The sequence below is a fragment of the Mya arenaria genome, chromosome 4 (assembly GCF_026914265.1).
Source record: "Mya arenaria isolate MELC-2E11 chromosome 4, ASM2691426v1".
NCBI lineage: Eukaryota > Metazoa > Mollusca > Bivalvia > Myida > Myidae > Mya > Mya arenaria.
The window spans coordinates 76,941,006-76,967,762 of record NC_069125.1 but is presented as its reverse complement, the minus strand read 5'-3'; the positions used below and the strand labels follow the sequence as shown (position 1 = coordinate 76,967,762).

Below are 26,757 nucleotides of genomic sequence, written 5' to 3'. Positions count from 1 at the left end.
CCCTGCAATTTTGATATAAAAGAGTAAAATAATGATAAAATTACCAGATGCATTACAGGGAAATTAACTATTTAAACCAAAACCTTCTTAGCTCAAAAATGCAATTCATTGACATTCAGAAATTCACGTGATATGTAATTTTTACTTTGCCGTTGGTCGATTTGCTTTCGGTTTTGTTGCATTTTGTAATTGCAATACATGCATTTTCTTATCATTCTAGGGGTTAAAAATGTAAAAAGGTTAACAGGAGTCATTTGGATATATGCATACAAATAAAGTTTGCATCATTAAACTTGATGAGACTTTATTTTTTTAAGGGAGGAGAAGTAGTGAAATAATTCCGGTCCTATATATGTATATTTATGGTCGAAATCAAGTTTCTCCATAGCGTAATAAGATACGAATCAAGGTCATTTCAATTCAGTAGATTGTTTACGTTGTTGGGTTTTTGAAACTTGGGCGTACTTTGCCTGCTCGTATCACAGCTACCGGCAGTCCGATCAGGGCAAACGAGGTACCTTAGGAAAGGTTAGTAGCATTAGCAGTAGCAGTATTATTATTATTATTATTATTATTATTATTATTATTATTATTATTATTATTATCATTATTATTATTTCCCGCGAATTGCCGAAAATAGCTGAGTTATTACGATTGGTGGTCGAGGTAAAAACTATGTTCACCTTTCTTGGTGATCCGTAGTTTCGTGCATATGCATCAAGAAAAGCACCTGGTCATAATTGTTTAGCAAGAGAAAGTCAGTTTGTGGTAAGACACCATTTTTTACGGATTATGTTTACCGTGTATGACATGTTTAAAAACAGCTAACAAATCTTGGCAGGATAAAAAGGGAAAAACGGAACTTCCGTATTTATCCTGAAGATCGATACATCGCCATTAATGGCAATATGCCATTTGAGATACACAGTGGGCTTATGAGTCGGCATTAAAGCATTACTGTCTCTGCGCGTGCCAGGAGTGGTTGCGACCCTAATGAGTTATTAAAAGAATCAATCCTCCACATCCAACCCCACAGGATACCTGCTTTGGATTAATGGAGGGGTTCCGCCGCTAGGTGCGACAAGTCCCGATTCATAGATAGATGCGTCGGGCGAATCACTTACTTCCTGCCCTTTTTCTCTTCGGAAAAAAGTTCTTGGATCAGGCAGCGGAGCGCGGTTGCACAAAATTCTCCAGCGTGGGGGTCTTCGCATCAGAGCGCTCCACGCAGAGGAATACATGTACTCCCTTGCGAGGATAGTGAAATGCAAATAAATGCACAGGAGGTTAATGCCAACGGTTCGATAGTGCAAAATAGAAATGCGTGATATGTGCAGTCTCCGGTGGCGATATATTGAACATTAACTCACGTTCACGGCAGCCGTGTGGCGCATGGTGGCGGCCGAATGCCGTTTTTGGAGAGAATAATGACGCGGTGTAACTAAACGAACACGAGGGCCAGTCACACTACTTTGATTTGCAAGGTCCATAGTCTCTCATAGACAAGAATTGGCTTAGATTACTAAGTGTTCAAACGTGAACTTGTGCCACGATGATAACAGTACACAGTCTATTGCATATTGGCATGATATATGAAAATCAGGCATGTTATGGATTTCCGTGCCTGTAGCATTAATGCAATGATGCACGTCATATCGAGAGCTAAGGCATCCAGATGATGTCACTCAAGTGACATTCCAGTTATGATTTTGAAACAGAGAATTGAGAAACGGTCTAATTTGAGAAACACACGTATGAGTCTAGACGTCACGTGATTGCGCACACAGCATCAGGCATTGAGTCGTAAGACAAACAAAACATATACATCGAGTATGAATTTAGCATTGATGAACAACACCATATTTTTTTTAATTACAACCTCCTATCACTGAAAACCGTACTAAAGAAATCCATCCTTGACTAGTCTTAATGAATCGCCTAAAAAAGAGCAGCGTTCATCCACGATTAGAAACGAGTTGCCACCGCCTATACGATAGCCGTTCGAGTTACGAATGCACTTCAGCATTACAGTTTGGGTTGATGGTGGTAACTGCAGTGCAAAGATAGTTTTAAACATGATTCACGACGATCACCGCTGCAGATGGACTACGAATGTTCATAATAGATACTGTCTACGAATAATCAGTTTATGAATGCACTTATCTAATTTTCTTTCATACTATTGTAACGTGCGACGACCACAATTTTAACACCAGAGAAAAGCATGCTCGACCCTTGAAGGGGTCCGCTGGTTTTTATATACAGTTAATTCTCAATCCATACAGAACCCAGACTTTGCTAATTTGCATATTACCAACCAAGTTAACATACGTACTATGAACGTACTTCCGTCTATAACGGAATGTTATACTATGAACGCACATCCGCCGCCTACAGCGGAGCGTTACACTATGAACGCACATCCGCCGCCTACAGCGGACCGTTACACTATAAAATAATAATTGTTGAAATCGGCCGAGATATACCAAAGCATACATGTACTACATTTTTTTATATACAATACACGATCGAGAGAGTGCCTTATTTAATGCCGCGAAAAAGGTCGCTCTCTGTGTTGAAGTAATGTTTTGTAGTGATCACTGAGCTGTGGAATTTTGTACTAAATAAATCACTGAGCAGTGATCAACCAAGCGTGCACACCGCTGACAAATGCGTAGCTATAACAAAGAACATATAGATGCATGTACATGGCCATGCGACTGCTGAGGTCCGAGGCAGGCAGTTACACGTGTGTCTGGTGTATACGCGGGAGTGTCCGCGTCCGTCGTCCACATCCGCATTTTAACACGGAAACTATATTAAAATGCGGGTAAAACCTTCATTCAGAACATCGCTGCACGATGTATGCGGACACGGATCGGACTCGCAAGCGGACGTACATGTAGGCAGATGTAATAGACCAAACAATAATAATCTGGATAGATTGTACGCGGAAAGCGGACATCATGAGAGCGGATAGTGGATAGTGGGTGCGGACGCCTCAGGAATACCGGCGATATGAGAGTTTCCAGGGAAAAATATTCTGAAACCCCCACATTCCCACATCCCGAAATGTATAGATTAGGACTGAAAACACATTGGCTAGAGTTCGCGATTAGTGCGGGACCTGAAATGAGATTCCGTCAAAATCAATCATAAATGATAGTATGTGTTAACCTTCGTTAATATGAAACGAGTACTACTGCAACAGACACATTCTTGCCGATCAAAAGTAGCTACATGTGATTTCAAGTGTTAAAGGTGCAATTGAGACACGGTTATATAATAAAATGGTATTAAATATCTTCATTTTGAGCACATTTGTAAAATGTATGCAAGAAGCAAGGTGTGTGAGTTTGTTCGAGCGTTCAGAATTAAGTTCAAAGGCTACATACAACCATTAGTTTAATACCTGTAAGTAAATGTCTAGACCAAAATGAAAATGTAGAAACGACTTGGTAAAGGATCCGAGGTGGATGTTGTATTCTTCAGTGCAAGCTTATCATTTTCTGGCAAATCCAAGTCTAAAATACTGCCAAATTAATGGATTCCATAATATTTTATTTACCTGTTTTGGCTTTAAATTGTAAAGAGATTAAGTTCTGCACATTTGGGGACTCCAAATTATCATTATACTTGCTACAAATTGTAATCAGGAAACTTATCATCTACCTGAAATACTAAGCCAAATAATTGTACACTGACATATTTTTACTATTTATATATATATGACAAATCCTTCACGTACGTTCGGCATTAGTCTAATCATTAGAAGAATCCCTTATAACACGTCTGTTTTTTAAGACTACCTAAAATACCATAAATATATGTTATCATTTTCATAAATGATGATGCAGCCTACGTGTAGCTATACAAATGTTTTTTTGCATCTCTGCATCAGTGTGAAACCAATCATCATTCTGTAATTTATTTGATTGTTTCACATTAATGTTCAGTTGTTCAATTCTATGAATGATAACATTTGATTGAAAACTAGTCTAAAATAATAGACGTGTTATACGGGATTCTTCCAATCCCTAACGTCTAAACGGGAATGTGCAAAAAACGGGGGTGTTTTAAAAATATTGAAATTGTTTTAAGTGAAGTATTTTATGGTTGAAATTGATCGTAAAGAGTTATATTCATATTTTACCATGTAAGTGAAATGTTATTTTGCACTAAACAAGCATTTAGTGCATTAAAACAAGTTGTTTACCTTTCCAATAAAACGAAAGTTGACTGACACAGACAACAATTATGCGAAGGGGAACAACTCGATACAATCGTAATAGCTCGGCCTCCTCCGACAAAGCTTTGAGATAGACCTCGTTATACAATCGTAACAACTCGGCCATGGCCGAAATGTTCCGAGGGATTTAAAACTGTGCCCTAAAGCCTTGCAGGTGCCCTTCATGTATATATCGTTATGTTTTGACAGAATGAAATGAAAAAAAGCCGTCAAACTCATAATTATAAGTTGGATATTTATTTTTTTGTGTACGAAACTAATATAAAATAACATTATCTGGTAATATTTCTTGTTTTTATGATATTTTATAGACGCTATATGCTTTAACCCGGAATCCTGATCGGAACACCTACCCACTTTTGATACTAAACAATTTGTACGTGAAGGATTTGCCATATCAAAAATCTAAAAAAAATCTGTCAACGTACAATTATTTGGACTAATTGAAAACATGCCTGAGATGCCTTACACCCACTGGACAAGAGCTGGTATTCAAATACCAGAATAGATTTCATGGGACAATTTGAATATGAAGTTTAATTATCAATATTAAATAACATTTGCTAATGTTTTTTCGATGGTTTCAAATTTATTTATCATTAACATCTATAGAGCACATACAAATACTTATGTTTTTTTGTTGGCAAAATTGTATAAAGGTGTTACCATCTGGTATATTCAATAACCATTTTTACTCAGTGGTAGGTGCTGATATTGTCAGGACGCTGGACGGCCAGAGATTTTGATGGTTCCAGGGTTCGAATTTAGACTCGCATACTCGCAAAATGCGAGCGACATTTGGAAATTGCGAGTGACTTTTATTCAAGCTCGCAAAATTCTGCAAGTGGCTTTTTCTAGACCACAAAATGTTAAAAGGAAAGTAGAATAAACATGAACTTAATTCCGCTATGTAGTCGAGTGTAAACAGCCGAAAAGTGGCATGTTTACACTACCGGTATAAAGAAGACAGTACGGAGTCACGCTCTAGTAGGTTTTCAAAAATAGAACAAATACGGGAAAATGCCGAGTTTTATCTCGAATCTTTCCGGGATGCTCCGAGGCGTGCATAATACAAAGTAAATACGAATGACGTAATCACCTAGCTCAATCATTGGCTAAATTTAGCGCTTTTGCGCACTGTATATAAACCCCATCATCCTGTCAAAATGAATAGACTTCGTTGATCAATATATTTCATGGTCCAAAGTATCCACGCTACATTTACTGTTGCTTTTTTATTTTAAATTTATTATTTTATTGTTTTTAATACTTATAGATAGACTTAATGAAATCTGTAGCGTGCTTGTCGAATGGGTATTAAATTACCCGATGGCGAGGGTAAATATACAAAGTGAACAATGTCAAATTATTGGACAGCTTTGTTATCAAAAAGCTGCCAGCATCAGACGAGTCTTTCCATACCCCCCAAATAGAATAAGCCATCAACAAGTTCTAGTAGTCCAGTCACTCAAGATTGATACTTTTTAATATTCATAATATGTCTTAGGTGTTAATTTCTACTTTAATAAGACAATATTATAAGGGAATAAAGCAAATAATAAAATTGCAAGTTGATTTGTCATTTTGCGAGTTGCCTCAAAATGCACTCGCAAAATTTTGCGAGTGCTCCTCAAAGTTAAATTTGAACCCTGGGTTCACTGTAGGTAGGGATTGACCCAATCATAGGAGCAACCATATATATTTGTATGCTACTCTTTCTGATAATGTCAGCAAAATCAAGTACATGTGTTTCTTAAATTATGTGAAAATATATATTTATAATTTTTTTATTTTGTTTAACAACTACACATTATACCATGCTGCAATTGTGAAAAAAATCGGAATATACCTGTACATGAAGCTCATTGAGCTAATTTTTCTTGAAATATTATATCCGAATTTATATAAGGATTCGTGTATATTGCATCTTCTGAGTTCATATTTGATTTTATATAATACAACTTCATTCAAAGAAAATAATATTTGTACTTTTTGTGAGAAAAGGGAATCCTTTATTTGGTATGGAATGGGCCTTGATCAGTAAATTTGCTCTCCTTTTATACCTCATCCAGGTAAATCCATAAGGATTTCACGAATATTTTGTGTGAGTGCACAGAACAGTTAGGTGACACACCATATATATATTGAATATAAAGGTAGCAAGCAATTATTGCTCTAACAAATAATTAGTATACAGATGTACGCCTTTAACAGTCTTGTGAAATTGTCATTCCTGTCACAATGAGAACTCCAACTCTGTTGTGCACAACTAGGAGGGTGCCAGCAGGCCTGTAGTATATGGATAAAGGAAGCTACTACAGTCTTGCAGGTTCCCCTCGAAATGGGTTGATGTTACATGTACTTGTAGGTTAATACATGGCTATGATATGCCTTTAATCAGTATTAGCTCACCTTGACACTGATGGCCAGCAGGCCAATGTTTTTAAGGTGTGCCAATCAGGACTAAAGGCACATAATAACCGTGTTTTAAACTTCAATTGCAAACCTTATTTAATTGCATTTTAGTAGTTTGCACTGAGAGTTTCACGGATACAACCTTTTCACCTGATTTGCATGATTAGTATCAATAATCTTCAGACATTTATTTTACAGAGGAATAGAAAATCACATGCAGAGAAGATGCAGGAATACAGGGTGCGCAAAAAGGCGAAACTTGGAGAACAGTGGTATGAAAAGGAGGCTGAGAGATTAAGGAAACGGTACGTACCAGTAGCACAACTGTCAGAAGAAGAAAAGAAAGAAAGGCGGTTGAAGTCAAGTATTTATACCCAGAGGTACAGACAGAGGAGGAAGCTGGGATTTCTACCCCAGAACTCAACACGAACACTGCGGTCAAGTATGAGTGAGGTGAAGGATGAGGGAGAATGCAGCAGTGAGAACAGTTTGTCTTCTTTTTCAGGCCAGGCTCAGGTGAGAATACAACAACATACTCTGTCTTAATCATAAAAGAAAGTGGGTGAGCTATTGTTTACTAGGTTTAACGGTACCGTAGAGGTCAGACCAACACAAAGTCGCACTAGATTTGGAGTGGTTTTTCCTTGTATATTTAATTGTTAAGATGATAAGTGATAGCAAAAATATGGTGAGATTAAAGGCAATTTGTCATATTTTCAGACTTTTACTTAAGGTTTTTTACATGACATGTTCTAAACTGTTTAAACCATAATCCAAACATGTTACACTTATCTTTGAAATGTTTACTATGTAATATTTTAACCTATATATATATATATATATATTGGTATGAATTCTTTTGTAATCATCAATTTTAAAAATATATCTGTTTCATTACATTAAACTTCTAAAATCTTACTATTAAACTTAATTTTGACACATTTGGCTATGTGCTTTATGTTCAAGAACATAAAAGATAATTGTCAATTTAAAAAAAACAAAAAACAGTTTGATTACTTGTTTATTCTTTTTTTTATTATTCTAAGCTTGAAATTATTTAATGAATCTGACCCACAAATATAAATGATAGTTCTCTGATACTGGTAGCTCCATTAACCTTGATGTTAAATGTTGGTGCCTTGCGAGCCCATTTAATTTTGGTATCATTTGAAAGATATTTGCTTGCTGGCTACGAATATGTGAAATAAATGATGAAAAGTACATTGCATGTAAAGGTAGTCGGGGTTTTAATTTAGCACATAATTTCAACTGAGATCGGGCGTAAATGACCGAATTCGCAAGAAGAACTTTTTTGTAATAACATTTACTGTATTTTTTAACAATTTCTTTTTCTTCACACACAGCCATTTCAAATGTTATCAAACTATAGGGTCACCAGACATCAAATATACATGTACCCATGTTTGTGGGTAGCAATCAAATATACATGTGCCCATATTTGTGGGTCGCAATCAAATATACATGTGCCCATATTTGTGGGTGGCAATCAAATATACATGTGCCCATATTTGTGGGTCGCAATCAAATATACATGTGCCCATATTTGTGGCTCTCAATCAAATATACATATGCCCATATTTGTGGGTCGCAATCTAATATACATGTGCCCATATTTGTGGGTGGCAATCAAATATACATGTGCCCATATTTGTGGGTCGCAATCAAATATACATGTGCCCATATTTGTGGGTGGCAATCAAATATACATGTACCCATATTTGTGGGTCGCAATCAAATATACATGTACCCATGTTTGTGGGTAGCAATCAAATATACATGTGCCAATGTTTGTGGGTGGCAATCAAATATACATGTGCCCATATTTGTGGGTCGCAATCAAATATACATGTGCCCATATTTGTGGGTGGCAATCAAATATACATATGCCCATATTTGTGGGTCACAATCAAATATACATGTGCCCATATTTGTGGCTCTCAATCAAATATACATATGCCCATATTTGTGGGTCGCAATCAAATATACATGTGCCCATATTTGTGGGTGGCAATCAAATATACATGTGCCCATATTTGTGGGTCGCAATCAAATATACATGTGCCCATATTTGTGGCTCTCAATCAAATATACATATGCCCATATTTGTGGGTCGCAATCAAATATACATGTGCCCATATTTGTGGGTGGCAATCAAATATACATGTGCCCATATTTGTGGGTCGCAATCAAATATACATATGCCCATATTTGTGGGTGGCAATCAAATATACATGTACCCATATTTGTGGGTCGCAATCAAATATACATGTACCCATGTTTGTGGGTAGCAATCAAATATACATATGCCCATATTTGTGGGTCGCAATCAAATATACATGTGCCCATATTTGTGGGTGGCAATCAAATATACATGTGCCCATATTTGTGGGTGGCAATCAAATATACATGTGCCCATATTTGTGGCTCTCAATCAAATATACATATGCCCATATTTGTGGGTCGCAATCAAATATACATGTGCCCATATTTGTGGGTCTCAATCAAATATACATGTGCCCATATTTGTGGGTCGCAATCAAATATACATATGCCCATATTTGTGGGTGGCAATCAAATATACATATGCCCATGTTTGTGGGTAGCAATCAAATATACATATGCCCATATTTGTGGCTCGCAATCAAATATACATATGCCCATATTTGTGGGTGGCAATCAAATATACATGTACCCATGTTTGTGGGTAGCAATCAAATATACATATGCCCATATTTGTGGGTGGCAATCAAATATACATGTGCCCATATTTGTGGGTCGCAATCAAATATACATGTGCCCATATTTGTGGGTCGCAATCAAATATACATGTGCCCATATTTGTGGCTCTCAATCAAATATACATGTGCCCATATTTGTGGGTCGCAATCAAATATACATGTGCCCATATTTGTGGGTCGCAATCAAATATACATGTGCCCATATTTGTGGGTCGCAATCAAATATACATGTGCCCATATTTGTGGGTCGCAATCAAATATACATATGCCCATATTTGTGGGTAGCAATCAAATATACATATGCCCATATTTGTGGGTCGCAATCAAATATACATATGCCCATATTTGTGGGTGGCAATCAAATATACATGTGCCCATATTTCCATATTTGTGGGTCGCAATCAAATATACATGTGCCCATATTTGTGGGTCTCAATCAAATATACATGTGCCCATATTTGTGGGTCGCAATCAAATATACATATGCCCATATTTGTGGGTGGCAATCAAATATACATATGCCCATGTTTGTGGGTAGCAATCAAATATACATATGCCCATATTTGTGGCTCGCAATCAAATATACATATGCCCATATTTGTGGGTGGCAATCAAATATACATGTGCCCATATTTGTGGGTAGCAATCAAATATACATATGCCCATATTTGTGGGTCGCAATCAAATATACATATGCCCATATTTGTGGGTCGCAATCAAATATACATGTGCCCATATTTGTGGGTAGCAATCAAATATACATATGCCCATATTTGTGGGTCGCAATCAAATATACATATGCCCATGTTTGTGGGTAGCAATCAAATATACATATGCCCATATTTGTGGGTGGCAATCAAATATACATGTGCCCATATTTGTGGGTGGCAATCAAATATACATGTGCCCATATTTGTGGGTAGCAATCAAATATACATATGCCCATATTTGTGGGTCGCAATCAAATATACATGTGCCCATATTTGTGGGTCGCAATCAAATATACATATGCCCATATTTGTGGGTCGCAATCAAATATACATATGCCCATATTTGTGGGTGGCAATCAAATATACATATGCCCATGTTTGTGGGTAGCAATCAAATATACATATGCCCATATTTGTGGCTCGCAATCAAATATACATATGCCCATATTTGTGGGTGGCAATCAAATATACATGTGCCCATATTTGTGGGTAGCAATCAAATATACATATGCCCATATTTGTGGGTCGCAATCAAATATACATATGCCCATATTTGTGGGTCGCAATCAAATATACATGTGCCCATATTTGTGGGTCGCAATCAAATATACATGTACCCATATGTGTGGCTCTCAATCAAATATACATGTACCCATATGTGTGGCTCTCAATCAAATATACATGTGCCCATATTTGTGGGTCGCAGAGAATCTATTATAATGGCATCATGATTGACATAACGAAAATAAACCTTTGTTTGTGACATTCAGGGATCAGGTTACGTGTTTAGCAATCAGAGTCATGACGTTTATCTGTGTGGGAGAGTGCGTGACATGCTGCGAAATGGATGTCTGTGTGATGCAGCCATAGAAGTTGGCAGTCGGGTCTTTAAGGTATGGATAATGATATAAAGTTTAATACTTTATCATAATTTACTGTGAATATTTCAGAAACACTGTCGAATGAAGATGAATATGTGTGCCAAGTAATACACTTTGGAATAAATATATAATCTGCCAATACATGACCCAAGTGAAAGGGGTAGCATGTTCATCATCGGACTGACGTACAGATGCTTGTATAGACAGATATACAGACATTCATTCAACCATCATTGTGAAAGATTGTGCGGCTATTAGACTTGACAGCCAACACTATTATGAGGCATACAGGGATAATTGACTGCAATCTATTTAAAAATATTCAAGCTACAAGTTTTCTATCTGGGCATCTAAATATTCTCAAAATTTGTGGCAAATAAATTCCTAGTTGTAAAAATATTTTTCCAAATAATGATGGCTTGAAATAATGTACGAACCATCAATAATCACTCATACAGTCTTTCTGAACCTCTCACAAAATGAAGCATTTCAGAAGTCGCTTAAAAAAATGTTTATGTATTGACATTGTCATACATAATAAAGGAAGTGTTTCTCATTTGAATGTCAAGTAATCAAATAAGCATTTTATAATAATGCTAGCCAATCAGAACTGATAAGATTTGGGCCATTTCAATAGTTAGAATGAGACATAATATTTTGACATTGACATTTCAGGCCCACAAAGTGGTGTTGGCTGCTGGCAGTTCAGTGTTCCTGAATATGGCCACAAGCCTACCAGACTGTGGTCAGATGTTGGTAAGACTGCCAGTGGAGACAGACATCCCATCTCTTGAGGTGATCCTTGACTACATGTACACTGGAAGGGTCCACCTGTCTTCCACAAACTGTCAGGATGTGCATAAACTTGCTGACCTCTTTGACATTAAACAGCTGGTTGAGTGGTGCAGCAGAGTTGATAGTGGTCTGGCATTAGGCGGCTGTACCAGTGAGGACTTGGGCTCTGCAGGATCAGAGTCAGACAGTGGTGAGGCGAGTCTTAAAATTAACAAAGTAGTTCAATCAAGGGTTAGAGGCCTTTCGTCTGGGTTAAAAGGTGGTAGGGGCAGGGGAAGGGCAAACTCAAGGAGTTCAAGTACAGTTCAAATGCCTCTAAAGAGATCTGTGAGTCCCGAACAAAGTTCATCATTTTTACTTACTTCTACTGAAAATAACCATTTGACAACTGTAAAACAGTCAAGTTCTTCCTACAAAGGAGTTGGACGTCCACGAGGTAGGGGGCGTGGCAGGCAGAGGGGTGGAGGGAGAGGGCTGGATAGGGGGCAGACATCTAAACTCATATACGAGAAAACTGGCAGTCACTCTGGGACTGGACAAGACATTAATAACTCGTATGAAGACCTTCCTTTTGACATGGATACTCCAAGGAAAGCTAATATAAAGGCTAAGATAGTTACAAGTGAAATTCTAAGAAAAAATGATGATATTCATTCCAAGGATGTAAAGCAGATGTCTTCGCTATCTTCTGCCAACAAGCGAGGAAGAGGAGGAAAGAGCAGAGCTGAAATCCAGAGAGCTTACAGAGAAAGAAAAATAGCAGGCATGACAGAAAAACAACTGCAGGAACATAGGAAGAAGGAAGCTAAAAGGGTGCGGCAGGGCAAGTCTGAAAGAGACGGTATTGTGCAGAAGGGGAGGGGTCGTGGAAGGGGCCGAGCAGGACTGAAAGTGAAGCTGGGACAGGGTAGAGTTGCCATGAAAACCAGCTCTAAAGGCATTACTGGTAGTGTGAAGCAGGAACCAGAGACCATAGAGAGGGCAGAAGACTATAAGGTGAGAGAGAAGTGCATTCATGTGTACCTTAAATAAAATAAACATAACCAGGGGTTTTTTTCGGTATTTTGGGAATATAACCTATACCCGTGAGATTGGGAATTTTCGCATCAATTTTGGCAAAATTGGGAAATTCTTCATTAATAATTACAAAGTATATAATTTATATAATACTATGATGAATAACATTGGTATTTCCATCATAATATGCTATTACTCTGTTAACACCTTACATTGTTTAATCCCTTGTTTTAACTCTTTGAAATTATAAATTCTTTGATAAACAAGTTTTTAAAAATTTCAGAGACAATTTAATGGGCTTATCTTCCTCTTAAATTGGATACAAAATCTGCTGTCTATTAAAAATGATGACTTTCAGACTCAGAGAGAATGGAATGAATATATCAATATTTTTAATTTATTCCAATTTCCAAATAGTCAGACTTGTTTGCAATTGATCAAAAAACAAAAGAATGAATTTTGTAAAATTTCATCAACATGTTTCCTTTGGCATTCATCAAAAAGTAAATACACCATCATTATAATAAATAAATACTTGGTCATTTCACCCAGTTGTCTACTTTCAGTTTCACTTCTCAGTTCTGTCATTTTCTGATATTGGCAATGAAGGTCAATGTCATCTATGTAAACATGTAGGTGAGGCATGACAAAAAAACAGCATTGTCTATTAGTTATTTTAATTCCCTTCTGCACCGAATAATTTACTGTCAACTTTAAACTATTAATCCTTTTGTTAAAAATGACACATGTTTTTAACACAATGTGAAGAACTGCTAATATGTTACATGCTCTCTGATTGGATAAAAAATATAGTTCAACTAATGAAAATCCACCTTTCACCATGAAGCAAATATTACATCATTGTATGTCTCTGTGAATAGACTTGCATGAAGGGGAAATAACTGTTTTGTTTATATTTTCATCGTCTTTTTTCTTATTTTCTTTTGAAGTTTTAGAACTCCAGATTGGGAATTTTTATAAGGAAATTGGGAAAAAATATACTTTTTGCCATTGGGAACATGACCGAATACCGGCTATAAATATTGCCGAAAAAAAACCCTGATAACTGTCATCTTCATTTAAAAAGTGGTTTTCTCCTTGTAATGATTTCACATACTAATCCATCCCAACCAAGATGTGGTAGAATAAAATTAAAACACCTTTTTTTTCACTGTCGGTTTCTTCTTGGTGTCTTTTGCCCTCAATGAAGGATCTTGAAACATTTCATATTTTAGTATGTTCTTCTCATCAACATAAAATGATAGTTAGCTCTCCTCTTATTCAAAGATAGACAAATTAAATCAAATAAATGATTGGCGGGTAAGTTGTTTTCAAAGAAATTGAAACATTACTTCATAACTTGTATTTGGACTTGCATTTGTATCCAGGAATACAAGTGAAGGATGTAGTTGGTCTTGAATGCTGTTTACGAAATATTTTTTATGTATATCAGTTTGATCACTGATTCTGGCATAGAAAGCTTTCCTTGTGATTTTGTATATATCAGTACTGTTCACCTTTGCACAAGCCTACTCCATCATACCTGTATGATGTTCATCATTCGTAAACATACCTGGATGATGAAGCACTTAAAAACAGGTTCACAAACACATACAAGTACTCCTAGTGTTTTGCAACCCCTCCATTGTCAGTACAATTGGTTGAGAGTTTCTTCCTACACTGATTGCAGATACTGAGGAGGCGAATCCGGGACAGAGTAAAGATGCAGCGTTGGCGGAACAAAAGGAAGAATGACATCAGCTACATTCTGAAGGAGCGCGAGAGAGCCAGGAAAAGGTACATCTATATACAAAACACATCATTTACACTAAATCCATAACACTGTCATGATAGAATGACACAAATTTCTAACAGAATTAAGACCTAGAGAAACAATCTGGACAGAGACTTGTGACCTACAGTCGGTGACTGGGTGGATGCAAGTAAATGTTTTTAATAAAGGAATTTCGGGTTCAAGCCCCACTAAAGGCACAATTCCTTAAGGCCTATCTATCTAGGGGACCAAGTGAACAGACTCCAGTAGGATTCAAATAAACTAATGGTGTGGTGGGTGTCCAACTGAAACAAATTGATGTAAATTGACACAGAAACACAAAACAGTGAGAATTATATTAGACTAATATTGGAAAAAAAAAAAAAAATGGTCAAATAATCCCAACATGATTCATCAAATCGCCCCAACTACTTAGAAACTAGTCAAATTGCCCCCAACATGGTCAAAAAGTTTCTTTTTTGCTTGAAAAGCTCCAACTATGGTTAAAATCAACCAATTCATTTAAGTTTATATTTACTGCTTAAAACTGTATTGTACACAGTCAGATATTAAGGTAAGTTTCCATCATTATATTGTTTGTATCATTAAATGAAAATGTAACGTTCAACCTATACATAATGCCTTATACAAAAAAGTAACAGAGTAGGTTTTTAACATACAATTTTGTCTCCCTCATAAATGGGGAGACATACTGTTTTTGCTCAAGTTGTCTATCCGTCTGTCTGTCTTTCACAAATCAAGGTCGGCCTATATCTCTTAAACAGCTTGAAGGATTTTGAAATATCTTGCTATGATGGATCACCATACTGAGACGCAATGGAGAGTGCAGGTTAATAACTAGCTCGGCTCAAGGTCAAGGCTTCATGGTCAAAGGTCATATGTCAAAATTTGTAGTGCATCTTGAAGGAACTTGCCGCAAATATTCACGATATTGAGATTTTGTGCAGAGCCCATGTTTAAACCAGCTGTGTTCAAGGTCAAGATAACACTTACAGTTCAAAGGTCATATGACTACATTTCTTGTCCACTCTATATCTCTTGAAGCTCCAGAAGGGTTGGAAATAAATTGCCTTAAATGTTCACCATATTGAGATGATGTGCAGAGAAGGAGCCATCAGTTTTTTATTACAAAAACAACATCAAGTTCTATATATTTATTCCATTGACTAACTTTTTACAAACATGTTTGTTTAGTAAGAAAATACATTGACCTTTAATTAGTAGATTTTTCATTGAAAAATTACAGGCTATAGAAAAGCGAAAACCGAAATGGCAGGCTTCGTTTACAATTCTGCATTTAAGTTTTAATTCCATGTCATAAAGTTGATAGTTTTTATCCAATTGTTACTTTTTCAAAGGACATGTCTACATTTTGTTTTGAACATTTGTGAATATGGGTCACTTCAAGTAAAAAACAAGGTCACTAAGTCAAATCTTTGTTTTTAATGTTCCATGTCATAAATTCAATAGTTTTTATCCAATTGTTATGAAACATTGACAGAATACTTGTCTACATGTTGTCTTGCACATTTGTGAATATGGGTCACCTCAGGTCAAAAACTAGGTCTCTAGCTCAAATCTTTGGAAATATTTCCCCTTGTCATAAATTCAAAAGTTTTTATAAAATCTTCATAAAACTTGTTTGGAAAATTTGTCTGCATTGTATCTGAGTCTATTGTGAATATGAGCTTTCTTGAGTAAAAAACTAAGTTATAAGATTACATTTTTGGAGACATTTTTCCCTGATTTAGATTTTTTTTTTAATAATTGAGTTCATGAAATCTTAGCTGATAAACTGTGTTGTCTGGGATCAAAACTAGGTCTCTGGGACTTATCTTTTAGAAAAGGCTGATGTTTTTATAAAATGTTCATTTTTCCTGACACAAATGGACTAGTTTCTGTTGATCTTCATGAAATTTGATCAGGTTATATGTATGAAAAATATCGGATAAGTATAATTATGGGTGTTCTTGGTTAAAAATCTAGCTCACTAGCTCAAATCTTAGGTTTGCAAAATTATTTTTTAAGACTTCCCTGTATTAAGTTTCAAGTCCAGAGTTTATTCATGCTTTTATGTAAACACATGCTATTCTGTCAGGTATCTTTTGAAAAAACATGTGATACATGGTAAAATAAAAAAAAGCAATGTAAACTTAGTACTATGATGATAACTTCCTAGTAGGTGCATAGTTCCCAGACACTTTTTCAGGGTTTTTTTCCAAGATTTTGAAGATACTAGTATATCAGAAAAAAACTCTTGATAATAAACTTTACCTCATCCTCTGTTCAAAAAATGTAAAAATAACCGGAGTTAAATAACAACACTTTTTTTTTTATTCTGAATTATGTTTTACAAAAGAGATCAAATTCTACTTCGACTGTAGTAGTTCTCGGACGCCTTCTAAATTGAACAACAAAACTGGGAATCTTGTCCTTGGCGTTGACATCAGCATCCAGTTAAAGTTTTAGGGCAAGTTGGCTTATAACTTTACTTTTATCAATACCCTTCATTCAATTAACTTAATACTTCATCATTAATGCAGTTGTTCAAAACTACCACACAATGAGGTCATATAACTCCATATTATCCTAAATACAAATTATGCCCCCCCCCCCCCCCCCCCCCCGATTGACTTCGGAATTTACATGTGGGTTAAATTTTTAGGGCAAATTGTGTTTGTTTAAATTTTAAGGCAACTATGGATTTTCACAATTCACTTCTATACCCTTCATTCAATTGACTTCATACTTCACACAATTGATGACAGTCAGCATACAATAAAAATTCATCACTCCAAATTTTCCTACCGGTAAATACAAATTATGGCCATTGATTGACTTAGAAAGTGTGGTTAAAGTTTCAAGGCAACTTCACACATCACACACTTAGGATGCATAACACCATATGAACTCTAAATACAAATTATGGCCCTTGATAGGCTTTTTTTTTAAAAAGAGGAATTTTTTTTATTGTTATTGACTGGTACATGTTACATCATTATTGCATTCATTTTAAGACAAAGCGGTTGAGTGTGTAAATAATTTACCTGGAAACATAAATTGCTTAATTGGTAATATTCCAGCAAGTCATATGTTTATTTCTCATTTTGTTTTTATTATATAAAGGATATTTGCTGATTTTAGTATAAGATCATATTTTATTTCACAAGCAGTCATCGCGAAAGTTCAGAAAAAGTCTGGGTCATTCGGACAGACAGCCTCTAATATTTTGTCGGTCCAAAAGAAAATTTGCCGGTCCGACAATTTTTGTTTCAAAACTTGCTTTTTCAAAGCCTTTCTTGCTAATTTTACATTGACAAGAATTAAAAACGTATAAAGATATTAACCAATTAAACTTTTACAATTTAACAGTTCACAGAGCTTTATTTGACAAAATATTATTAAAACAGCTTAATTTAAGGTAGCCAATTTTTGACACTCGCACTTAATCATAATGAAATTCTGATTTGTCGATTTGTTGGCAATATGTATTTTTCGGACCGTACCGGTAGTGGTTTCGTAATCGAATAACATGTTCCAAAGGATAAGATTATTGTTTGGAACAGCTTGAACTATCATTAAAAAAAATTCAATGTTCATGACAAAAGATTATCAATTTAGCGTTTCAAAATATCGCGCGATATATATACACAGTAGTAAACTTTTTTTGGTAATGTATTGCAAAGGGAGGCAAATGCTGCATGGTGTTCGACTTAGTGCGGTGCGCATTCTGACATCTACACTACCGGAAAATGGCATTGGATTCGTAAACAAATGGTTATTTGACAATATCATTTATATAAACGGGATTTTCTGTTAAATTATAAACAAAATAAATTATTCTTACTTTTAAGTGGTGTTTGATAATTGTTAAAGATTAAATCTTCCTTACTTTGTACATCTGGTAGTGAAAACTCTGTCAAAATTTACCGGTCAGGACCGTAGGACCGACAGTTTTCGCGATGTCTGCACAAGAGTCAAAGAAAAACATGTTTTCATGAGTGGTGATTAGTTAAAAAAATAAAAAGATTTATGTTTTATTAGAATTTAAAAAAGAGAAGATTTCTGAATACCCCCTTTTTTGAAGAGTGTTTTCTATGCTGCTACCAGTGGGACGCCCCTCATGCAAACTTTTCTTTTTCTGAAAAAGTTATCCGACATATTTTTATCTTAAACTTTATCTTTGTTCTATATAGTAACAGTTCATGAACGAAATTAAACTAGGTGTGATATGTCCATTTAAAAGAGGCAAATTCGTTAAAAGTATAGTGCTCATGTTGTGATTCTTACTGGATATCATCGGAGTATTCATTCTACTAATAAACAGAATTAAAATGATCGTATATATATTTTGTTTTTGAATTCTTCCGGGTACTACATTTCTGCAGTGCAAATAGCGCTGGAAATAGCATTGCTTTGTCAGTTTGTGGTATTTGGCTCATTATCAGCGCAGATCAAACAGGTAGGTCTTTATTATGTCTCCCCCATAAAATTTTGTTTTATATGACAAATTGTGACAGATCATATATGAAATTAGATGTATAAAAATAATAATTTTGGGGACTAAAGGTCTTTTCCACAAAATGAAAAATGGGTTAGTGGCTATTTGTTTTTGACCAAATGGGGTGTTTTGACATTGGTGTTTGAAGACTTGGGGGCTATTTGCCTTTGAGGGGATAATACAAGATTCTTCTGTCATTAGCAAATTTTAAGACAATTTTTAGCTCGACTTTACTACTCGCTTTACTACTCGCCCCAGCGTCGGCGTCTGGTTAAAGTTTTAGGGCAAGTTGGGATTTTTACTTATAAGTCCAATACCCTACATTCAATTGACTTAATACTTCACGCAGTTGTTCAGGGCCATCACATGATGAGGTTAGATAACTCCATATTATTCTTTACACAGATTATGGCCCCTGATTTGACAATGGAACTTAGGTTAAAGTTTTAGGGCAAGTTGGAATATTTATTAATAACTTCTATATCCTTTGTTCAATTGACTTAATACTTCACACAGTTGTTCAGGACCATCACACAATGTGGTTACATAACTCCATATTATCCTAAATACAAGTTATGGCCCCTGATTGACTTAGGTTAAAGTTTTAGGGCAGGTTAAAGTTTTAGGGCAAGTTGGGATTTTCACTTAAAACTCCAATACCATTCAGTCAATTGACTTAATACTTCACACCGATGTTCAGAGCCATCACATAATGAGGTTAGATAACTCCACATTATCTTTTATACAAATTATAGCCCCTGATTGACTATGGAACTTAGGTTAAAGTTTTAGGGCAGGTTGGGATATTGTTTAATAACTTCTATACCCTTCATTCAATTGACTTAATACTTCACACAATTGTTCAGGACCATCACCCAATGAGGTTACATAACTCCATATTCTTAATTACAAGTTATGGCCCCTGATTGACTTACGTTAAAGTTTTAGGCAAGTAAAAGTTAAGGGCAAGTTGGGATTTTAAGAAAAAAACTTCTATATTGTTCATCAAATGCACTTAATAAAATTCAAAATTATTTACGACCATCTTACAACAAGAAACATAACTCCGTTTTAAGCCTAAATACAAATTATGGCCCTTGATTTAAAAAAAAATAATTAATTTCCCTTTGAAAGGCATATTTGTATATTCTTAACCACATTTTCATAATGGGAAATCAAGTTATTTGAATGACTTGCGTCATTGTTTGGGTGTGGGTGGTGGGAGGGCAGCATCAAAGTCACCTTATGTATCAAATAATTTTAGTTAGGTTTAACATAAAGAGACCAAACTTGGTATTATTACATTATTATTATTGTATTCTAAGTCAAAGCGGCATAGTCGAGCGCGCTGTCTTACGACGGCTCTTGTTTATTTTAATATTAACTGAAAATGCTGCATTAAATTGTTTCACTTTGATAAAAATGTTTTTCAGATTCCAAGCAAAATTAGATTGTGGCAGATTTGTTAAAAGACTTAAGTCAGACATTTGATGATATAAGAACTCGGCAAAAAATAATTATGCTATCATCTTTTAACGCAGTCAACAGTTGTGCATTACCAATGTCTCAACACCATGTACGCTGAACAGATACTTTGAATGGCCATTTCCAATTATTTAAAAATTCTGTAACATATATATAGTGATTAGTTTGTTTAAAGACTGACTTGGCTTATATGAGTGCTTGATGCATGATAAAAGTAATAACTTCACATACTGAGAACTTTTTCGGGAACAATTGGGAATAGTTTAGCTTCTCTATATTGGACAAATCTAGATACTCATATCATGAAAATGGTAAAAAAAGTGCAACAAAGTCTAAACTGATTAAAGGAGGAAAATGTTGTTTTTTTCATTAACTTCATTGCTTCTCTTATTTTGTTTTTAATTTATTTGTTACAATTGCCATGTTTTGACTTTTGAAACTAGCAACTTATGAAGCAAATTTGGAAATTGTGTCATTCTCGGAAATAGGGAAGTACTGGTAGTTTAAATCCTGCCCCTATTATAAAAGCTGAAAAAAACCGTTTTCTCCACAAGACCCTTGTATGTAGGATTCTCTGTAGTGAATATTAATTCTATTATATTTTCTTTTCACCAGATATATTCAAAGAAAGTTGCTTAGTGTGGAAGCTCTTGCAGACATTCGAGAGAAGAAAAGAGACCAGCAGCAGCAAAGGTCAGAAAACGACTTCAACTGAATGAAAAAGAGCTTACAGGCCCTTGAAGATGAGCATGGCCTTCAGATCTATACAGAGAATGCTGCAGCTGACGTGGAGGGGAATATTCTGTCTCTGGCTTATGTTTAGCAAGTAATGGGTAATGATGGTAGCCAGTGATTTTTTTCCAACTTACAGTGAGAGGAACTTCATACAACCTTCCATACAGTGTGATGACATGTCTGTGAGTGGTGTGAGTGAGCCATCAGTGACACCGGCAGGCAGTGTGCTCCCGACTGATATCGAACTAATGTTGGTATGCAAGATGAAATTGTGACATGCCACCTTAAGATGTTGATTATCAGGATAAATGTGATAAACTGTTTCATGCATTATGAGGATATTAATTATGCAGTAACCTACAGTATCATAGTCATCTTCGTGTACCAACTGTACTTACCATTGTGTCATTGTCAAAATTAAACCACTATTAGTTTGTCTGTTTTGTCAGATTTTTTTTTTAGGTATTGTCATGCCCTGATGGCCTTGGACTCCTTGTCGGCAGCGTGCTTGGCCATAACTTAAAACATTTCAAGATATTCAACAACAACTTGGTACTCATTGCCAGAGACAATTCCTTCTTTTTTTTATACACACACATATAATATTAAGGCCCATAACCTTGTTTAGATACTTGTCAAGTTATGCCCCTAGTTTGAACAAGTTTTCGGTGATCTTGTTTGAGTTAATAATCTTTAAACAACTTGTTGTAGATCATGCATTACAGGGTTGAATGCTGGAAAGTATGAAAACAGATGTGAATCCTTAATGGTAAGTCATTGTTACAGTCACAAGTTGTACATAAATGTGTGTTTAGTTTTGACAGTGCCATATGTTAACATGTGTTGGTACTCTTGGTATTCTGTTTACAACATTTAATGTTTGTATTGTTTCTGACATATGAAGAATAAACCGGTGTTTATAAAGAATCATGTCTACTCAGATATTTTATTACAAATTGTTGTATGAAAGTTGAAATATATATATGTATGAATTGTCAATTTATATTCAGTCTGATTTCTTACACCTTTTGTAACTGTTCAGTTACCACTGGCCATTTTGATTCAATCACCATCCACATTGGTGTTATAATAAAACAGATACTGTTTCCTGGATGCCAGTTCATGCACTTGTCTTGAATAGCCTTTCTTCTAATATCTGTTATTGACAGTTGAAATAGCCATTTAGTCTGAAATATGTGGGCAAATGATATAAGCTGTTTTCTGTTAAAATAAAAGTCAAGACTTAAAGTGACCTTATAATAATGTTTTTAGGAGACCGTGATAAATTGTTTTTATCCTCCGCTGAAAGGCGGAGGGGATATAGTAATGTTATGTGGGTGTGTGTATGTGTGTGTGTGTGTGTGTGTACCTGGACAATTTTTCCTGTAGCTTAACTTGAAAAGTATTTGTGGTATTCACTTCAAACTTCATAGACAGGTATATCTCATTGAGGAGAAGTGCAGTCACATCAGCCATACCTCTGACTGCAGTAGTTTTTGAGTTATTGCCCTTTGTTAATTTTAATACTATTTTTTGTTCGAAGCATAACTTGAAAAGTTTTTGAGGTATGAAGTATGTGACTTATTGCCCTTTGTTGATTATCATACTTAACCCTTTGTCGTAAGGCAAAGTTGATACTGTTCTTAATTTGGCCAGGGATATGGCAGTTAGATACATATTACAATTAAGTTCAATGTTATTAACAAACAACAGATTTACTGTTTGGGTAGTCCTTTTCATCATTTATTTAATCAAAAGTTTATAAATAATTTATCAAAATGAAATTTTGGATCACCATCCTGTTAATTGTCCAATATGTATTCCTCATGATATTGGTCCGATGAGCTATGAAATATGGGATAGATATCTTTTGCAAGATTTGGACTATATCGGTCCAATGTTGGAAGCTAAAACTTTAGTATACAATCAGCAGGGCTTCTAAAATTTTGGAACCTCAATTGGTCTGGACCCGGCCACAATCGGTCTTGACCCGGTGATGGTATCGACAACGATTTTTTCATTACTGCAAATTAAAATGACGTAAGCGGCGCACTCAGCTTCCAGACTATGTAGTTGATCAAGCGTGTCGCTGTTGATATCCTATATATGACTAGGTTCGGATTAACAATGAAATATGCAATTTAAAAGAACAATTTAAATTTAACAGTTTGGTAATCAACAAACTGATAAATCATGTAATGATCGATGACAACATAGTATATATATTCATATTGCCATGAGAAAATATGGACCGATTTTAACACTTAATCAGGATAGCTACAACCACACAATTAACACATAGTTTGTTTAATTGTGTCTTCTGCGACCTACCAATACACGTGATTGGACCGATTGTGCAAGGGTCTGCTAATTAACAGATAGGCTATAGAGTGATCAGTGTAGCGGAAAAAGCAGCTGGTCGCATTAGTCACATGGTAACTAAGACACTTTTATGACCTATTGGGTGTAGTTTTGAATGTGTGAATGACCCACAAATATTTGTGTATTACAATTGCTGCAACTTTTACTGCCCTAGTCGTTTTGGACCGAAATTATAAAAAAATGAGAAAATTTCGGACCAATTTTTTTACATTTTTTGAAACTAAAATCGGTCTGGCTTGGTCAAAATCGGTCCAGACCGGCAAGTTGCCGGGTTTTAGAAGCCCTGACAATCAGCATTATCTGAGTCATAACTATTTCTTGAGAACATACGTTTCCTTATCCTAAACACATACAGCAATAATAAATTATTATTATTAAACATTTATAATGGCCAGTCATCGGGCCAGCAATACGAGGGTTAAAAAGTTGTTATGACTCATGCTTATTACATTTGAAATTCCCTCTTTTTAGTGTGAACAATCATTATATTTATTATAATTATTTTGAACCAGATATGTTCCAAGAAAGCTTCTAAGTGCTGAAGCTTTGGAAGACATTCGAGAGAAAACAAGAAACCAGCAGCGTAACTACCGCATAAAGAAGTGCCTGCGAACCCTTGAAGAAGAGCATGGTGTTCAGATCTACACAGAGAATGCCGCAGCTGAAGTGGAGGGGGATGCTCTGTCACAGGGTTATTTATTGCAAGTGACAGCCGGTGATGGGGACTTAAATGTTCCAAGAGGCAGTGAGAGTATTCAAAATGTGATACAAAGTGTAATTGTTACACCACAGCTACATGATCTTCCACAAACTGTTGTAGTGGAAAACACTCCTGATATGGACAATACTGCAATGCAAGAGCAAACTTCTGAGCCTAGCAATTCCATTCCCATGATTTCCAGTATCTGTATAAAACAAGAAGCTCTTCATGACCTACCTGAAGAAGACAGTCAGTTTGTTCCAACTTTCAGTGAGGTGGACATGGTACAACTTTCCACACAGTGTGATGACATGTCTGGGAGTGGTGTGAGTGAACCATCAGTGACACCTGCAGGTAGTGTTCAAACTTTCGTTAACATGTAAGATGATCATTGTGACATTCCAGCTTATGGTTTAGAGGCAACAGCTGAAAGTGTGGACACACAACTGGATATTTTTGACACACCAAATGATAATGGTGATGCGCTAGCTGATAGATTAAAGGCTGGTGATGCCACACCATGCAATGTAGGGGAAATGCCAAGGAGTGGTGATGTGACACCAGTGGACATGGAGTAATAAACATTGTGTCATGCTCTGACTTATATACTTATATATTTAGAAAATATCAATAAATTAACCAATTGTCCTATTACTTAGTTACTGTTAGTGTGAAAACTACAGCTATCATTTAATTTGTGTCATTATCAAAATAAAACTTGTTAGAGTTTATGACCACATTATGTTCAATTTACAACTTTATGTGTGTTATGCATTCTGGCTTAAAAGATTGAAAGGCGGTAAAAATAAAAGAATAGATTTATGTCCCAAGTAAAATTATCATTGTAAGGAATGTGTTATTCTTGAAAGTGCCTTATGTTTACCTCATCCTCTATAGAGTATAGGATTTTATGTATATGCTTTTTTTACAGCATTTTAGTGTTTGATATTGTTTCTGCTTGTTTAAATATTAAGAACTGTCTTATTGTAAAGCTTTATATTACCTAACATATTGATCCAGATTTGTATACAGTATGTTGTCATTAAAAATGTGCATTAACTTAAATTTATTTTTGATTTCTGACCATTCAAGACCAGTGTGCTGATGTCTCCATCCATACTGGGAGAACAATTTCTCCCACCTCAGATAAGTAGATCCAATAATTTAACCATGCTAGATATTCTTATCTTGCCCACGGGCGAAGATAAAATGCCCGTATGGAACTCCTTTTACCACATTGTAATTACCTCTCCTTGTTGAAGACTGTCATCATAAGCGTCAAGGAAATCTTGTCTTATGGTAATATTTAGAATGCTAATTAATTATTTCTCGCTTCAAATGTCGCCATAAAAAAGTTTTCAGGCACCATTCAAGAAATAATGCTTCATTCTCCTTAGAACTATTTAAAAAGACCGATTTGACTATTAACATTAACTGGATCACTGCGCGTATATCCATGGCAACCACGTGCTATCGCATATCCATACGCAATTATTTTCACTAAGCAAAAAAGAGTTCCAGCAAAAAATACATTTTTACTTAATTTTGTTTAACTGAGGTGGAAGAAAAAGCATCTACCATAGCCACTCGTATAAGATAGGTTCATCCCGACCCTCGGGCAGGGTGTTTTGCGGAAACTCCGTAAACCTCGTTTCCGCAAAACACACTACGCTCGGGTCGGAATGAACCTATCTTACACTCTCGACCATGGAAGATACTTATAGTATTGGGTGGAAAAAACTGAGGCTGAAAACAAATAGCTATTCTTACTATAGATCTGTTCTTGGCAGTTTATGTTAGTTGATGTTAAATATCTGTTCTTACTATATATCGGTTTTGGCAGTTGATGTTAGTTGATGTTAAATATCTGTTCTTACTATATATTGGTTTTGGCAGTTGATGTTAGTTGATGTTAAATAACTGTTCTTACTATATATCTGTTCTTGGCAGTTGATGTTATTTGATGTTCAATAGCTATTCCTATACTATATAACTCTGCTTGGCAGTTGGTGTTAGTTGATGTTCAATAGCTATTCTTACTATATATCTGTTCTTGGCAGTTGATATAAGTTGATGCTAAATCGCTGTTATTACTATTTATCTGTTCTTGGCAGTTGATGTTAGTTGACATTCAATAGCTATTCTTTCTATATATCTGGTATTGGCAGTTGATGTTAGTTGATGTTCAATAGCTATTGCTATACTGTATATCTGTTTTTGTCAGTTGGTGTTAGTTGATGTTCAATAGCTATTCTTACTATTTATCTGTTCTTGGCAGTTGATGTTAGCTGATGTTCAATAGCTGTTCTTACTATGTATCTGGTCTTGGCAGT

At 35.6% G+C, this 26,757-nt stretch overlaps 1 protein-coding gene across 5 annotated transcripts; it reads left to right on the top strand.

The window, feature by feature from the left end:
* The first annotated feature begins 3,191 nt into the window (after positions 1 to 3,191).
* Positions 3,192 to 26,018, top strand: LOC128233053 (uncharacterized). 5 transcript variants are annotated; one of them, XM_052946925.1, is made up of 6 exons: positions 3,192 to 3,293; positions 6,863 to 7,180; positions 10,904 to 11,026; positions 11,690 to 12,805; positions 14,517 to 14,623; positions 24,237 to 26,018. In XM_052946925.1, the coding sequence occupies exons 1-6, from the start codon at positions 3,291 to 3,293 to the stop codon at positions 24,805 to 24,807; spliced, it is 2,238 nt and encodes a 745-aa protein (XP_052802885.1). In that variant the 5' UTR covers positions 3,192 to 3,290; the 3' UTR covers positions 24,808 to 26,018. The 5 variants fall into 5 exon arrangements, with proteins under 5 accessions (XP_052802885.1, XP_052802888.1, XP_052802886.1 ...); XM_052946928.1 differs by having other exon boundaries at positions 3,203 to 3,261; XM_052946926.1 differs by having other exon boundaries at positions 3,209 to 3,414.
* Positions 26,019 to 26,757: the final 739 nt, after the last annotated feature.

Bases quoted from the DNA above. Each gene is read 5' to 3' on its own strand.
- LOC128233053 (XM_052946924.1), top strand. The intron at 7,181-10,903 runs GTGAGAATACAA...TGTGACATTCAG, and splicing joins CTTTTTCAGGCCAGGCTCAG to GGATCAGGTTACGTGTTTAG. The intron at 11,027-11,689 runs GTATGGATAATG...TTGACATTTCAG, and splicing joins TTGGCAGTCGGGTCTTTAAG to GCCCACAAAGTGGTGTTGGC.